The sequence below is a fragment of the Coregonus clupeaformis genome, chromosome 7 (genome assembly GCF_020615455.1).
Source record: "Coregonus clupeaformis isolate EN_2021a chromosome 7, ASM2061545v1, whole genome shotgun sequence".
NCBI lineage: Eukaryota > Metazoa > Chordata > Actinopteri > Salmoniformes > Salmonidae > Coregonus > Coregonus clupeaformis.
The window spans coordinates 10,749,765-10,765,618 of NC_059198.1; the positions used below are offsets into that span (position 1 = coordinate 10,749,765).

The 15,854-nt window shown below is 42.5% G+C and overlaps 1 protein-coding gene across 1 annotated transcript in view; it reads right to left on the reverse strand.

The window, feature by feature from the left end:
* LOC121570435 (collagen alpha-1(XXI) chain-like) overlaps window positions 1–15,854 on the reverse strand; it is a 50,777-nt gene that overhangs the window by 3,640 nt on the left and 31,283 nt on the right. The window contains exons 15-21 of the mRNA XM_045221018.1: window positions 10,453–10,506; window positions 4,581–4,625; window positions 4,177–4,230; window positions 2,180–2,233; window positions 1,715–1,768; window positions 1,127–1,198; window positions 585–620 (exon numbers count right to left, since the gene is read on the reverse strand). Coding sequence (XP_045076953.1) covers window positions 585–620; window positions 1,127–1,198; window positions 1,715–1,768; window positions 2,180–2,233; window positions 4,177–4,230; window positions 4,581–4,625; window positions 10,453–10,506 — 369 coding nt within the window. The remainder of the gene's footprint in view (window positions 1–584; window positions 621–1,126; window positions 1,199–1,714; window positions 1,769–2,179; window positions 2,234–4,176; window positions 4,231–4,580; window positions 4,626–10,452; window positions 10,507–15,854) is intronic.

Consider the following 15,854-nt stretch of genomic DNA (forward strand, 5'->3'; position numbering starts at 1 on the left):
CAGTGTTCTAAATATAGTGTAGGACTGTACGTGCAGTATAGGGTTCTAAGGAGCCTACAGGGTAAATAAATTAGCCTTGCCTAAAAGCTCATAGGGCAGGAGCCTTTCTCCTGTTTCTGTAGCGTGAGGCAGCTTGATGTAGTAGACCACCTGGACAGGACGCTAGTCTATCGCAGGGCCTTACCCCCAATCTACTTTATCTCCTTAATGTGGAGTGCCAAGCAGAGACATTTTTGTCTTTGGTATGACTCGGCCGGGGATTGAACTCCCAACCTTCCAATCTCAGGGCGGACAGTCTAACCACAAGGCCACTAAGGGGTGTTCTAAGTGCAGTATCGGGTTCTAAGTACAGTACAGGGTTCTAAGTACAGTAGAGTACAGGGTTCTAAGTATGAACTTGATTGTTTGGATAATAAGCCATTCACTAGTCCTTGTTTTATGTGCTGTGGCATGCGAGCTCTACAGGTCACTGCAAACAACCATCCACCAACCCAATAACTAAATGTCACTATGACAAGAATAAATGACAATGAACTGAACCATCCCCCTGTTTCTGAGACAGACGAGACAGAAGATGACAATACCTGACTTCCTCGGGGACCCGCCTCTCCAGTTTCACCCTGTAAAACAGTGTATAGCGAATGGCTGTAATAACCAATGAGCAGGTGTCTGGGCGTGCCTGCATACATTCTGAAGGACAAGCTCTCAGTGCGTGTGAATGACAACACGTAAGAGGAATGAAATATGCATTATGCAAAAAGACATCAACGCTTACTACAAAACAGGCAAATGAACAAGCTCCCTGATACCGAGAACCATAAATCATTCATAAATCATGTCTTTAGAGCCGCACGCTGCCTCATTAAGCCAAAAGGCCCCCCCTACAGGCAATAACACAGTTATGTTATCTGAGATTTGGGCTCTGTCTCAATTCGTCTTTCCGTGATTCTTTGCATTCTATCTCCTTGTCTCCTTCTCAACTGTATTGGAGAAGGTCAAAGGCCCCTCCCCTCAGACCTTCTTGTCTAATGCTTTCTGAGAAAGAAACAAGGAAAGAGGATGCAAGGAATCAAGGAAAGATTAATTGAGACCTAAAGTCTATGGTGGTGCATGCTGATGTCCTTACCTTGTGACCTTTGAACCCAGGTAGGCCATTAGTGCCCGGGGACCCAAGGAATCCTGCCTCTCCTGGTGTGCCCTAAAGAGTGAAAATATCATGATAAATAGCTGGGCTAAGTCTTCTTAATGCAGGCTCTGTGTGTAAGTAGTCTGTAGGCAGAGAGCTAGGGTCAGCTTACCCTGCCCCAATACTAATTTTAACCGTTAAAGGTGCAATCTGCAGTTGCTACATACATTTTTGTACTTATAACTAAATGATATGTACCTATTGATTCTTGAAGAATACAACTTATAAATGCCTTATGAGCTTAGTTCAACAGTCATACCCCATCAGAACCCAAAATATAAGCTTGTTTTACTCCAATGTTTGTAAACAATGTAAATGTAAACAAACACTATATAGCGTCAAAACAAGGTTAAAACTATAATTTTGATATCATGGCTGGTCAGTCCTTGCATCCATAGCTCTGTCAATTAATTTGAGAGTGGTTATATTTCTCCAGCCCCATCCCTCCATTTTTTACTGAACCAGGGATGTATGTTGTCTGTCCATAGTCTAATCGATCATGGAGTGTGTACCCGGTGCCTTTCTCACCTTTTGGCCTGGCATTCCTGGAGAGCCATCGGCACCTCGCTCCCCCTCGCTGCCCTGAATATAGACACATAGGAATTAGCATGCAAAAAACTGACACACACGTTCGCACGCACACATTCACACACACACACACAAACACATGCACGCACTCAAACACACATGCACAAACATGTGCATGCAGGCAAGTACACACACAGCATTACCAACAAACACAGAGCTGATGAAGCTTCCTTTGTAAAACAGAAGGCTATTTTAAATTCAAGACAATAGTCCATTTACTCAACAATGAAAGACTATAATTACTTTTACACCCCAAATGCACTTTGGTAAAGAATATATCACATTGGGAGAGATAATTCTAGTATTATCAGTAGGCCATTCGGAGAGTGGAGAAGAGCCCACACAGTGGGGATGAAAAGCTGCAGCATTAGCATAATCGCTAATTAAAATGGGTGATGGACAAACCTTTGGGCCATCGTGTCCACTGGCTCCGGGGTCTCCCTGGGGGCCTTGAATCCCCTGGGCATAGAAAAACACAGACAGTTGGCCTGCAGGCAGTGTGACAGGATGCGTGACAGCTTAGTCACCAACCACTGAGAGGGAATTAGATGGCAGATGCCCCATTCTGGTTCATTTTAGAAAAGAGGATATGCAATGAGGCTTTAACCCTACCCATCTGAAAATACACTTAGCTACTGTTCCTGTTTGTTCATGTTAGGATGACTACTGTTATTAATCACTGCAACTAGTCTATTTGGATGTTAATCACTGATATACAGTACTGTAATGTGTTCAAAACAATATCCCAGACCACAAGTGTGTGTGAGTAATTGTACAAGGGAGATTCATCAGAAGTTAAAAACGACACTGAACAAAAATATAAACGCGACATGTAAAGTGTTGGTCCCCTGTTTCATGAGCTGAAATAAAAGATCCCCGAAATGTTCTCGCAAATGTTGTGCACAAATTTGTTTACATCCCTGTTAGTTAGCATTTCTCCTTTGCCAAGATAATCCATCCACCTGACAGTTGTGGCATATCAAGAAGCTGATTAAACAGCATGATCATTACACAGGTGCACCTTGTGCTGGGGACAATAAAAGGCCACTCTAAAATGTGCAGTTTTGTCACAAAACACAATGCCACATATGTCTCAAGTTTTGAGGGAGTGTGTAATTAGCATGCTGACTGCAGAAATGTTCACCAGAGCTGTTGCCAGATAATTGAATGTTCATTTCTCTACCATAAGCACCCTCCAAACGTTGTTTTAGAGAATTTGGCAGTACGTTCAACTGGCCTCACAACCACACACCACGTGCAACCATGTCAGCCCAGGACCTCCACATCCAGCTTCTTCACCTGCGGGATGGTCTGAGACCAGCCACCCAGACAGCTGCTAATACTGTCTGTTTGCACAACTGAAGAATTTCTACACAAACTGTCAGAAACCGTCTCAGGGAAGCTCATCTGCGTGCTCGTCGCCCTCACCAGGGTCTTGACCTGACTGCAGTTCGGCGTCGTAACCGACATCAGTGGGCAAATGCTCACCTTCGATGGCCACTGGCACGTTGGAGAAGTGTGCACTTCACAGATTAATCCCGGTTTCAAACGTACCAGGCAGATGGCAGACAGCATGTAAGGCATCGTGTGGGCAAGCGGTTTGCTGATGTGTGGGGGGTTCTGGGACCAGCATGCATATCTGTATTCCCAGTCATGTGAAATCCATAGATTAAGGCTTAATTCATTTATTTCAATTGACTGATTTCCTTATATGAACTGTAACTCAGTAAATGTTTAAAATTGTTGCATGTTGCAATTATATTTTTGCTCAGTGTATATACCATGTATTTACTAAACAGTACAATTCACTCAAATTTGAGGGAAGAAAAGCTTCAATTCAAATGTAGATGATTGCTCTAACTTAGTAACAAGCTTAGTTATGCAGCTTCACTGAACCAGAAGAGGGCAGCAATGGAACACCATATGATGCATAGCTCGATGGCTCTGCCTGAATAGGCACTAGCTGTCACTTACACACCAGTGGAGGGTGCCCAATCACCTCGTCTAATCATAGTCCCTTTATGGAACACTGTCAGAGCTCTCTTAATGCATAATGGATAATTCATTATGAGAGAATGACATTTCAGAGACAATTAAATAGACCTGCTACAGTACGTGATGTGTATTGTAATTCCTCCAGTGGAGAAGATGACAGCAATTGGAATAAAGTCATAAACATGGCTTGATACTCGTTCATTACTACATTTACATTTGAGTCATTTAGCAGACATGGGCACAGCGTCAGATTCTTCACCTTGTCAGCTCAGGGATTCGAAGCGGAGACCTTTCGGCTACTGGCCCAACGCTCTTAACCACTAGGCTACCTGCCGCCCTAGTATGTGTGCAATCAGTTAAATCATTGAACTGGGGTTGCTTGTCATTGTGGAGATGTTGACACCCACCTGTGGACCTTTTGGCCCTGTTGATCCCTTCTGCCCGAGTGCTCCTCTCTCTCCCTGTTGGATGAGAAGAGATGAATGCACTGCCTCCCACTGCAAGGTAGTCAATCTAATAACTTCTGTGCCTCCGAAAACCTCCTTGTATTGACTTGAGACCGGGGACTTGTCTTACACTAATCTCTGATCTCCTGTTAATACAGTTATTGACTGGATATTAGTAGCAGAGTAATTGTTTATTATGTTCTTACATGTAGCTTAAAGACTGTCCTTGTATCCATAGCTCTGTCTATGAATTTAAGTGTTTACATTTCTCCAGCCCCATCCATCAGCTTACCAAACAAAGTGACAGTGCCTGGCTGCCTTTAAATACTTTCCTATTTACTCGCATGCAAATAGGAAAGTCTTACCTGAGATCCTGTTGGCCCCGCCTCTCCAGGAAACCCCCGGATCCCCTGGAGATGACACAAACAGCAGGTCAGCTGACACAGCAGTGGCACAGTGAGTGACAAGAAAAGTGGCCGCAGTAGGGCTCCCATCTACCACAGAACTGATAATGGGCCCCAGTTTAATTGCATAGTAGTCAATTCATAATTTCCTCCTCCTCTAGTTACAGTACTGCCATTAAGGCATTTCTACAATGGCACAGTGGAGAGGATGAATAAAACGATCTGACATGGCAATCCACTTGTTGCAGTGTGGAGTGCTTGGCTTGCATACAGTACATGCCAGTCATCCATTCCAAGGAGGCCATGATGAGCCACAGTCGAGGGCATTGGGAGAACTTTGGAACACATGCCCAGATGCGCTGTGATGATTGTTTTCCTTGCATTCTAAATTGGTTTAATAGATCCCATGTCCCTTCCCCCTGGTTTCCGCTGGGGGTCTGATACGCTGTATTCACCTCATTTACAGCCAGCAGGGCCTTCCTGCACTTTGCTAAGTAATTACACACAGGAGAGGAGAACAGAGTGCCAATATACCACGTGCTTAGAATTTCAGAGAGGGCCATTGTAAAGACATGCCCTCGCCACCCCCTGGCTTAGATGGAATCAACCTAACCACTGCGGTAGTAGAGGTGGTAGACTGTATTTTCACCTGTTTAAATAGTCATATGGTGTTAAACTCTATTCTAATACTGCTAAAATAAATAAGCAGGGGTGAAAGTAAGGCGGTTCGGCACGGTGTCCCGGCAAAAGCAATAGTGGGGGTACGCCGTACCGGTAAAACATGAGCCTATCAAAATAATTACAACAAAATGTCAAGAAAAATGTTGGCTATTACATCACTTTTTATCATTACCGTAGAGGCATGAAAAATGAGCGAATGGACTTGAAAATGGGTGGTATAGCCTACGCTCCAAAATGCGATGTGGTTGAACGAGAACACAGAAATCTTGCCAAGGCAGAGATGAGTGGCCGACACTGAGACGCATGCGGACAGCAGTGGACGCATACTTTCTGGCCTAATGACAATCGTCATTACACTTTTTGGTGTTTTGTGTAACAGATGTCTCTTTCCTTTCACCACTGTTTGGAGGCTGGAAATACCCTGAGTATACAAAACATTAAGAACACCTGCTCTTTCCATGACATAGACTGACCAGGTGAAAGCTATGATCCCTAATTGATGTCACCTGTTAAATCCACTTCAATCAGTGTAGATGATGGGGAGGAGACAGGTTAAAGAAGGATGTTTAAGCCTTGAGACATGGATTCAGACGATAAATGGGCAAGACAAAATATTTAAGTTCTTTTGAATGGGGTATGGTAATAGGTGGCAGGCGCACCAGTTTGTGTCAACAACTGCAACGCTGCTGGGTTTTTCACGCTCAACAGTTTCCCGTGTATATCAAGAATGGTCCACCACCCAAAAGACAGCCAGCCAACTTGACACAACTGTGGGAAGCACTGGAGTCAACACGGGCCAGCATCCCTGTGGAACGCTTTCGACATCTTGTAGAGTCCATGCCCCGATGAATGGAAAAAGGGGGGGAAGGTGCAACTCAATATTAGGAAGGTGTTCCTAATGTTTGGTATACTCAGTGTATGTTGTGAGTGGACAAACATGCGCAGGTAACCTAGTAAAGGAGCCCTTTGAAGTGATTGTTTGACAATCAGATGAAAACATCATGACTGGTTGTGTTTATGCCATAATAAAAGGTAATACATTTCAAAAGTTAAAGAAGAAATCTTTACGACTAGGTCCACAGAGATCCTACTGAATGAATGGGGAATCTATATGTAATTCTATGCTTACACCCATAACATTTTTTGGTAGGTCCCATTCTGGGGAATACATTAATTATACTTTCACCCATTGAAATAAATAATGTTCTTAGTACTGCAAAGTCACAGCGCAAAAGTGATAAACAATGTAGAGGGGCTGAGGCTAGAACTTTCAAATTATACCACGTGGAAAGATAATAAGCTGAGCTCTGACCACATTCTCCATTTTCCCTGCAGGACTTTACAATTATACCACATGGAAAGATAAAAAGCTGATCTCTGACCACTTTCTAAAGTACTCAAGCAGGTAAAATCGATAGTTTGCAGAGTTTTAAAAGCTTTCATAGCAAACACAATAAACAGAGGGGTGTAGCCGTTGTTTGCATTAATGAAAACATACCTGGGTAAATATGAGCAATATAATTCTGAAAGGAAACCAGCATCTGTTATGATATCAAACCTTTCCCAAAACAACCCTAAGAAAACACCTATAAGATATGGCCCCGTCCCAACTGAAGGTGTGTTTTTGTATTTTGAAGCGGGTCCTGCATTGAGCGGTTCTATCACTCTGCAATCTCTCAGCACAACACCTGCGCGAGCGCACACAACACACAGCCTCCAAAGTTTAAAGAACCTGCTTCCGCAGCACAGTAAATAAAATCCCAGTGAATGGTGTTTGAAAAAAACACTATCTGATACTGCTGGACTTCTCCCTGCCCCTAGTGTCTTCTGTCTATCTCCATTGTAATTAACCTGCTAGAGCACAACCACTTCCACCCACAGTGGAATGCATCCAGATCATCAAGGGGTTGGCTTTATCTGCGGGAGGATGCCCACACTCTTAGGAAAAGGTGACGGAGAGGAGGAGAGAGGGATAAGAGAGGGAGAAGAAAGGAGAAGAGGAAAAGAGAGGAAACAGGAACATGACATCCCCCACTGCTGCATGCTGTTTGGCGTTAATGACAAATTTGATCAGAAGAGGCCCACATTGATGCCAGTGGAAAAGGCCATTCATTCTCTATGAGGTGTCACTTTGGATCTGAAGCGAGGATTGTTGAGCAGGCTCGCTCGGCTCAAAACCAGCAGCGGAGGACTTTTATGATGGTTGAAAAAGTGCTTCCGTTTTTTTATTTTTATGCCCTGGCATGCAAAGAGAAAGCTTGATGAGAAAAGCTTGGGACGAGCTGACTACTTTGTTTTCGAGGTGCGGAGAACGCCTCGGCATGCGAGGGCGTATGCTTTGACGGATTTAAAGGCAATGGGGCCCCTGCCAATCTCCCTTCCAAAACGGCAATCTAGACCTACTGCTGTATGTTTTAGCGAGTCTGGGGAGCTAGCAAGCTAATTTTGTCAGACAAGCAGAACATACTACACTCTTAGAAAAAAGGGTTCCAAAAGGGTTCTTCGACTGTCCCCATTTTTGGTTCCAATTAAAACCCTGTTTGGTTCCAGGTAGAACCCTTTTGGGTTCCATCTAGAACCCTCTGTGAAAGGATTCTACATGGGACCCAAAAGAGTTCTACCTGGAACCAACTTTGGTTATCCAAAGGGTTCTCCTATGGGGACAGCCGAATAACTATTTTAGGATCTAGATAGCACCTTTTTTTTCTAAGAGTGTACAGTCCATAAAGTGTGTGGGTGACAATGATGACCAAACCAGACTCTGACACTTTTATCCTGGTTTATTGAATGTAGGCCTATAGCTGGAAGCGTTAGCACCAAATAAATGGAGACCACAGCAGCAGTGTGACTTAACATTTTAGGGTAGCATACAGGCCTTCTCCTATCCCCGCAAAACTAGAATAGTGTAGGCTGGCAGATGGTGATATTGAGTCATTTCATCTTAGTGTCCAAACGCTAAGCTGGCAATACACTCGTATCCCCCATGGACCGGTTCGTTCTTAAAACATTCTCCATTCAGGTTGCATAGGCATACATTTCCTCCTTAACTAGATTTAGTGGTGAGAAGGCGGGAAAATATGCATACTTTCTTTATGAAACACAATTTTCCACCACCATGCTAGAGTGGCTAATGCTACTTCCTGATGTTATGCCCTGCTTTCAGCCAGGGGTAAACAACAGACTGCTGCAACCTGATTGGCTGAATGCGATACGCAACATCCGGGACTAGCATTCCTAGGCATTAGCCACTCTAGTAGCATGGTGGTGGAAAATGGTGTTTCGTAAGGAAAGTACGCATATTTTCAAAAAAAAAATTACGCCTTCTCACCCTTAAATTTAGTTAGGGAGGAAATCAATGCCTTTGCAGCCTGAATAGAGAATGTTTTAGGTACGAACCGGTCCACGGAGGATACGAGTGTATTGCTGGCTGCATACAATGCGTTTGGACGGTAAGATTAAATTACTCAATATCGGCATCTGCCGGCCTTTGGCCTAATCAATGTCGTACCATTTGTAATACAGGCAGTTGCATTGGATTTATTAGCCTAGTCCTGATTTCTGACCAAGGTTTAAGACTAATCATTTTGGATCTCCATATCAGCTATCCAAATGTATAATGAGTTATTTTGAGCCTTTTTGAAATGAGAATCAATGTGTTTACACAGTAGGTATTTCTTCTTCGCTATGATCAGCTCGTCAAAAATGTACGAATAGGCCTACAATTGAAATCACTGATTCATGACAATTTAGCTCACAGAGTGAAACTCCCGGAACGCAGTCGCGAGTAGCCTAATTTCATTCTATATTATCCATTTTTATTTTGACCTGTTTTTTCGATTTGCGGTACTTGACAAAGGATTCAATTGTGTGCTCAGAAAGCATAAACACTACAATGTTGTTGATTTTCTTTCTTGGAAGCAGTGATAAAACAAGTCTGAGCACCAGTGGTAAGACTGCAGTGTATCCCCCAGGATGATTTTGATGCTGCAATCCAGCCCCAGCATCAACAAGACTCATTACATGCAAAAGGGAAGCCTGTTAGGCTGTTATATTCTACTGTGTTGTTATGGCAACTCCTCTCAAGAGGTACACAAGTTGGAGAACTCTGTGGTGTGGTGGGCGGAGCTATATTGCATGCATTGAGGTTAGTAAACATTATGGCCAAGCGCTTGGTGTGGCACCAATATGAGGTTGCGTGCCTATTTCCTAATTTCCTTTTTTCATGAATCTTTACGAAGTCACTTGTAAAGCAGCTGCTGATTATAGGTTTTTCTGCTGAGTTGACGGGAAATGTGTTTGTTTGCAGGCACTACATTTGCTGCTACATTCAGTTTGGGTGACAACCACCATTGCCATTGGTTATAACTATAATACATGTGTGTATTATACAGTACATGAGACATAGCCAATGGATATACAGGTAAAATAATGGAAACACTTGAGTACATGAGGAATACAAAGTATATTGAAAGCAGGTGCATCCACACAGGTGTGGTTCCTGAGTAAAGCGATTAACATTCCATCATGCTTAGGGTTATGTATAAAAATACCATGGCCGTCTCAGTCACCAGATCTCAACCCAATTGAACACTTATTGGAGATTCTGGAGTGGCGCCTGAGACAGCGTTTTCCACCACCATCAACAAAACACCAAATGATGGAACTTCTTGTGGAAGAATGGTGTCTCATCCTTCCAAAATAATTCCAGTCACTTACCAAGGTGTATTGAAGCTGTTCTGGCTCGTGGTGGCTCAATGCCCTATTAAGACACTTTATGTTGGTGTTTCTTTCTTTATTTTTGGCAGTTACCTGTATCTATACTGTATGTGCCTAAAACTTTGCTAATAGCCAATAGTTATAGTATCTACTGTATATGTGCATTCAACATTATGAATCACCAAATGGTAATGTGTGCATTACAAATTCTGCCCAAAAAGTCCCTTTTTTTTTTTATGAATTGATGAAAGTAGTGTCCAGCAGATGTAATGAATAATGTAGGGACTTCTACTCTGTGAGAGTTAGAGAAGTGCATCTGTAAGCAGCAAAGGCACAGCCCCTGATCTCTTTGGTCTCCTGCAGAGAGGAGGTTACAGTGCAGCGCACACACACACACACACACACACTACAGCTACTAAAGGACTGACTGACTCACCGGTACCCCCTGTTGTCCATCAGCACCAGACACTCCAATATCTCCTTTGTCTCCCTGTGAAAGAAAGGAAGAGAGAGATTGAAAGAAAGATTGAAACAGCGTTCTATCACCTTCATTGTTCGGCACCTTTGTATACAGCTCACATGCACACCTAGTAATCAGAATGCTTATACAGTTACAGCACGCAAACGTCAGTGTAAAATAGTGACATGTTGCCAATTCATTTGGATCCCACATGCAGCTCAAACGGAATGGGAGTTAGTGAGTCGCATTGACTAAATCAGTGGGAGGTGAGGTCAATCATTAGAATAATATCAGTATTCCTGTGGCCTCTGTTGTCCGGCAGTTAAAGCCACAGACCTGGGCACACATGTACAGCCTAGGCTACTCTGAGTCATACCCACGCCCTTCTGACTCGTAAACTCTTCTACCTTTCCTGTCTCCTCTTCACTGTCCTATCTCAGTAAAAACTCAAAACCTTTAAAAAAAAAAAAAGGTTTCTTTATGTAAATATATATAAAGAATAATATAAGTAGTCCTTCCTTATTATTTCTTATTTCTGAGCCTGAGGTGGATCTGGTTTAGACTGTAGGTGGTAAGGTGAGACTGAAATACATGAACCTTGAATCCCCTCTTGGTAAGTTACAAATGTTAGCAGTTGTGGTGGGGACCTTCTATTCTTGTTCCCTTGTTCAGTCTCAATATGGTTCCACTGTACAAAGGCAGTGGGCATCCGAAGTGCATGTCCCAGACAGCCGGTGGGCTGACCACAGCTCATGCTTCTATCTTACCTGTGTTTATTTTATCTGGAAAGAAAGAGAAGAGCCCTTACTGTCGTCTAAGTGGAAGAGCAGTCCTTGTGGTCCTATATTTATCTTTCGCTCAAATAGAGAGCTAGCCAGGTGTTTGGTTATAGAAATACTGGTGTGTACATTGTTACAGAAGTATTGTAGGCATACAATGTCTATCATAAATATGACTGTGCACTAAGCATACAGGCTGATGGAACATGTATTTAAACAATACTGGTAGGGTGGTGAGGGTGAGGAAAGTGGTGAATAAGCTTTGCCTCTGTAATTTGTTTTCTTTTGAAGTGTCCTGCCACGCTGCGCACATAAAAACATACATGCCACCAAACCCTGTAATTACAACAAGAAGACGCCCTGATGTACCAATAAACGGGGTTAGAGACATATATATTTGTATGCTATAACTGTTAGAAAATAGACAAGTGCAGAGTTTCTGGTTCAAAAGACTAGGAGGACCCCATGTAGACCTCTAGTGACCAGACATGTTTTGACAAAGGGGGACATAAATAGTGGCTAGGTTTTGTGAATTGAGAATTGTAAAGAACTAATGTTTTACTGACATTCAGTTCAAATGAGGATACAGTTGATCTGAACAACTAAGCTTACTGTGCTCCCTGTTTTACAAATGAAACAATTGAAAATGAACGCAACCTTCTGTTATGGCACAATAGGCATCTGGAATATGTTGGATCCATTGTTGGATCCTTCTTGGAGGCCAATTGTACTTGTTATTGTTGTTTTCTGAATAGTATCTGATAGCAACCAGATCTAAAATATCAGAGAACATTTCAAACCAGCAATTTGTCAACAAGCGCCACTTGGGAAAAATGCAATGTGACACAAATTACACAGAAATCTGTCAAACATACAGTAGTACACTGTATGTAGTCTATTCTAAACTTACCATAGGCAGAGGGCATAAAAATATCAAAGAATTGGAAGCGAGAGAACAGAAAAAAAGGTCAAAATTGGTTGAAAAATATACAGTAGTCACTGGAAATGGGAAAATATGAATTGGGAAAGTGAGTTCCATAGAAAGTAAGCCTAAATATAGCGCTGTAAATGTAAGTGATATGTACTTTTCAATGGAAGTCGTTTTTTCCTTTCAGCGAAAACTGCATAGACTTGTTCTGCATCCTCTCCAAAGTAATGGAGGGAACCAGAATGACTGTACTCATTAAAAAGTTGCATTCATAAGCAAGGGTGAGAAGCTTTGAAGTGATAACCTTGAATACCCTCCCCATTCAAACAGCACAGCACTTAAATGGCTAAGCTGGAAAATCAAACCCACAGAGGGCCTTGATTTACAATGAAATCAGGATGAAATTTGGGTTCGTATTTGCTAGTTGTGTTTGTGTTTTCACTGAGCACCCTGATGGTAAACACTGTTTTGCACTGCAATTATTGATGGAAGGTATTATTCCAGAAGTTCCTACAGAAAGTCTATCTCGTTAAGCCTGCTGTTTGTTTACCTAATCCCAAGCAGCTACACTGTTTGACTGCGCAGTGTGTTCATTGGTGGCTACGGCGGGAAGCCAGTTTCCCATTATTAGGCTTCTGCTTGTCAGTGCCTTTTAATTGAGGGCTCAAACATTGATTTTGGCAGCTAAATGCTTAATCACAATCGTATTAGGGTGGCATTACAAAACAAGGCATTAGAAAGGGCTCTCTGTGTAGCGACTAGATAGCCTCTTCATGGGGTTTTTGACGCACTGGACCTGGAACGTGGTTTATATGGGAAATTTGTCCAAAATGTCTGCCTCCTACTGTCGCCTGAATGTGCGGTAAGGAGACTGGACAGACATCGTAAGAGCTAAAACTGCATGTGTTGTCTCGACCCTCAACCGCCGAGCAACAACACAAAAAGTGCTTTATATCCCAGTGTAGGTGTGTGACGACTTCACTCAACACAAACCAACCAAAGCTGGGACTAGGAGTGACAGCACCACTCCCCGGAGCACGCGGCTACACACATGACAGGACTTTTTCCTAATTGCTGAGGGTCAGGAAACTGAGGCTAGTTGCCAATTTGTGGAAAGGTAAACAGTTTTGAGTAAGCAGGTGGATAACAAGAATGGGAGATGAGTATTCCATTTTAGAAAAGTGCTGTGTATGTATGCCAATAGTTATTAGACAAACATTTCCTGATTTAAAAACAGCATTTCCTTTCTTCCAGAACCTCTTCCACAAGTCTTCTATGTGAATAGGGCAACAACCACAACGATCCTATAACCAATAACACTAGCAAATCCTCAAAATCATGTAAAGAGATCGTGCTTAGGGATAATACCCTATAAATAAAAATCTAAATTACATTCAGCAGATATGTATTGTGATCTGCAACTGGAATCTCAACATAGGACTTAAATAGGGAGTTACCAAATTACAAGCCTGTTTTTAGAGACTATGTATCATATTGCCAAAGTAATTAACACCCTCAGTTTTGTTGAGGTATCATGCGGTAACACTTTTTATAACATTTACATTTTAATAATTTAGCAGACACTTATCCAGAGCAACATACAGTTAGTGCAGTCATCTGAAGGTAGCTAGGTTAGACAACCACCTAAGCCATTATACAATGCCTTGCAAAAGTATTCATCCCCCTTGGCGTTTTTCCTATTTTGGTGCATTACAACCTGTAATTTAAATTGATTTTTATTTGTATTTCATGTAATGGACATACACAAAATAGTCCAAATTGGTGAAGTGACATGAAAAAATTAACTTGTTTCAAAAATAAATAACGGAAAAGTGGTGCGTGCATATGTATTCACCCCCTTTGCTATGAAGCCCCTAAATAAGATCTGGTGCAACCAATTACCTTCAGAAGTCACATAATTAGTTAAATAAAGTCCACCTGTGTGCAATCTAAGTGTCACATGATCTCAGTCTATATACACCTGTTCTGAAAGGCCCCAGAGTCTGCAACACCACTAAGCAAAGGGCACCACCAAGCAAGCGGCACCATGAAGACCAAGGAGCTCTCCAAACAGGTCAGGGACAAAGTTGTGGAGAAGTACAGATCAGGGTTGGGTTATAAAAAAATATCTGAAACTTTGAACATCCCACGGAGCACCATTAAATCCATTATTAAAAAATTGAAAGAATATGGCACCCCAACAAACCTGCAAAGAGAGGGCCGCCCACCAAAACTCACGGACCAGGCAATGAGGGCATTAATCAGAGAGGCAACAAAGAGACTAAAGACAACCCTGAAGGAGCTGCAAAGCTCCACAGCGGAGATTGGAGTCTGTCCATAGGACCACTTTGAGCCGTACACTCCACAGAGCTGGGCTTTACGGAAGACTGGCCAGAAAAAAGCCATTGCTTAAAGAATAAAATAAGCAAACACGTTTGGTGTTCGCCAAAAGGCATGTGGGAGACTCCCCAAACATATGGAAGAAGGTACTCTGGTCAGATGAGACTAAAATTGAGCTTTTTGGCCATCAAGGAAAACATTATGTCTGGCGCAAACCCAACACCTCTCATCACCCCAAGAACACCATCCCCACAGTGAAGCATGGTGGTGGCAGCATCATGCTGCAGGGATGTTTTTCATCGGCAGGGACTGGGAAAGTGGTCAGAATTGAAGGAATGATGGATGGCACTAAATACAGGGAACTTCTTGAGGGAAACCTCAGTCTTCCAGAGATTTGAGACAGGGACGGAGGTTCACCTTCCAGCAGGACAATGACCCTAAGCATACTGCTAAAGTAACTCTCGAGTGGTTTAAGGGGAAACATTTAAATGTCTTGGAATGGCCTAGTCAAAGCCCAGACCTCAATCCAATTGAGAATCTGTGGTATGACTTAAAGATTGCTGTACACCAGCGGAACCCATCCAAATTGAAGGGGCTGGAGCAGTTTTGCCATGAAGAATGGGCAAAAATCCCAGTGGCTAGATGTGCCAAGCTTATAGAGACATACCCCAAGAGACTTGCAGCTGTAATTGCTGCAAAAGGTGGCTCTACAAAGTATTGACTTTGGGGGGGTGAATAGTTATGCACGCTCAAGTTTTCTATTTCTTTGTCTTATATCTTGTTTGTTTCACAATAAAAAATATTTTGCATCTTCAGAGTAGTAGGCATGTTGTGTAAATCAAATGATACAAACCCCCCAAAAATCAATTTTAATTCCAGGTTGTAAGGCATAAAATAGGAAAAATGTCAAGGGGGTGAATACTTTCGCAAGCCACAGTACAGAGAGGGAAAAAAGTATTTGATCCCCTGCTGATTTTGTACGTTTGCCCACTGACAAAGACATGATAAGTCTATCATTTTAATGGTAGGTTTATTTGAACAGTGAGAGACAGAATAACAACAAATAAATCCAGAAAAACGCATGTAAAAAATGTTATGAATTGATTTGCATTTTAATGAGGGAAATAAGTATTTGACCCCTCTGCAAAACATGACTTAGTACTTGGTGGCAAAACCCTTGTTGGCAATCACAGAGGTCAGATGTTTCTTGTAGTTGGCCACCAGGTTTGCACACATCTCAGGAGGGATTTTGTCCCACTCCTCTTTGCAGATCTTCTCCAAGTCATTAAGGTTTCGAGGCTGACGTTTGGCAACTCGAACCTTCAGCTTCC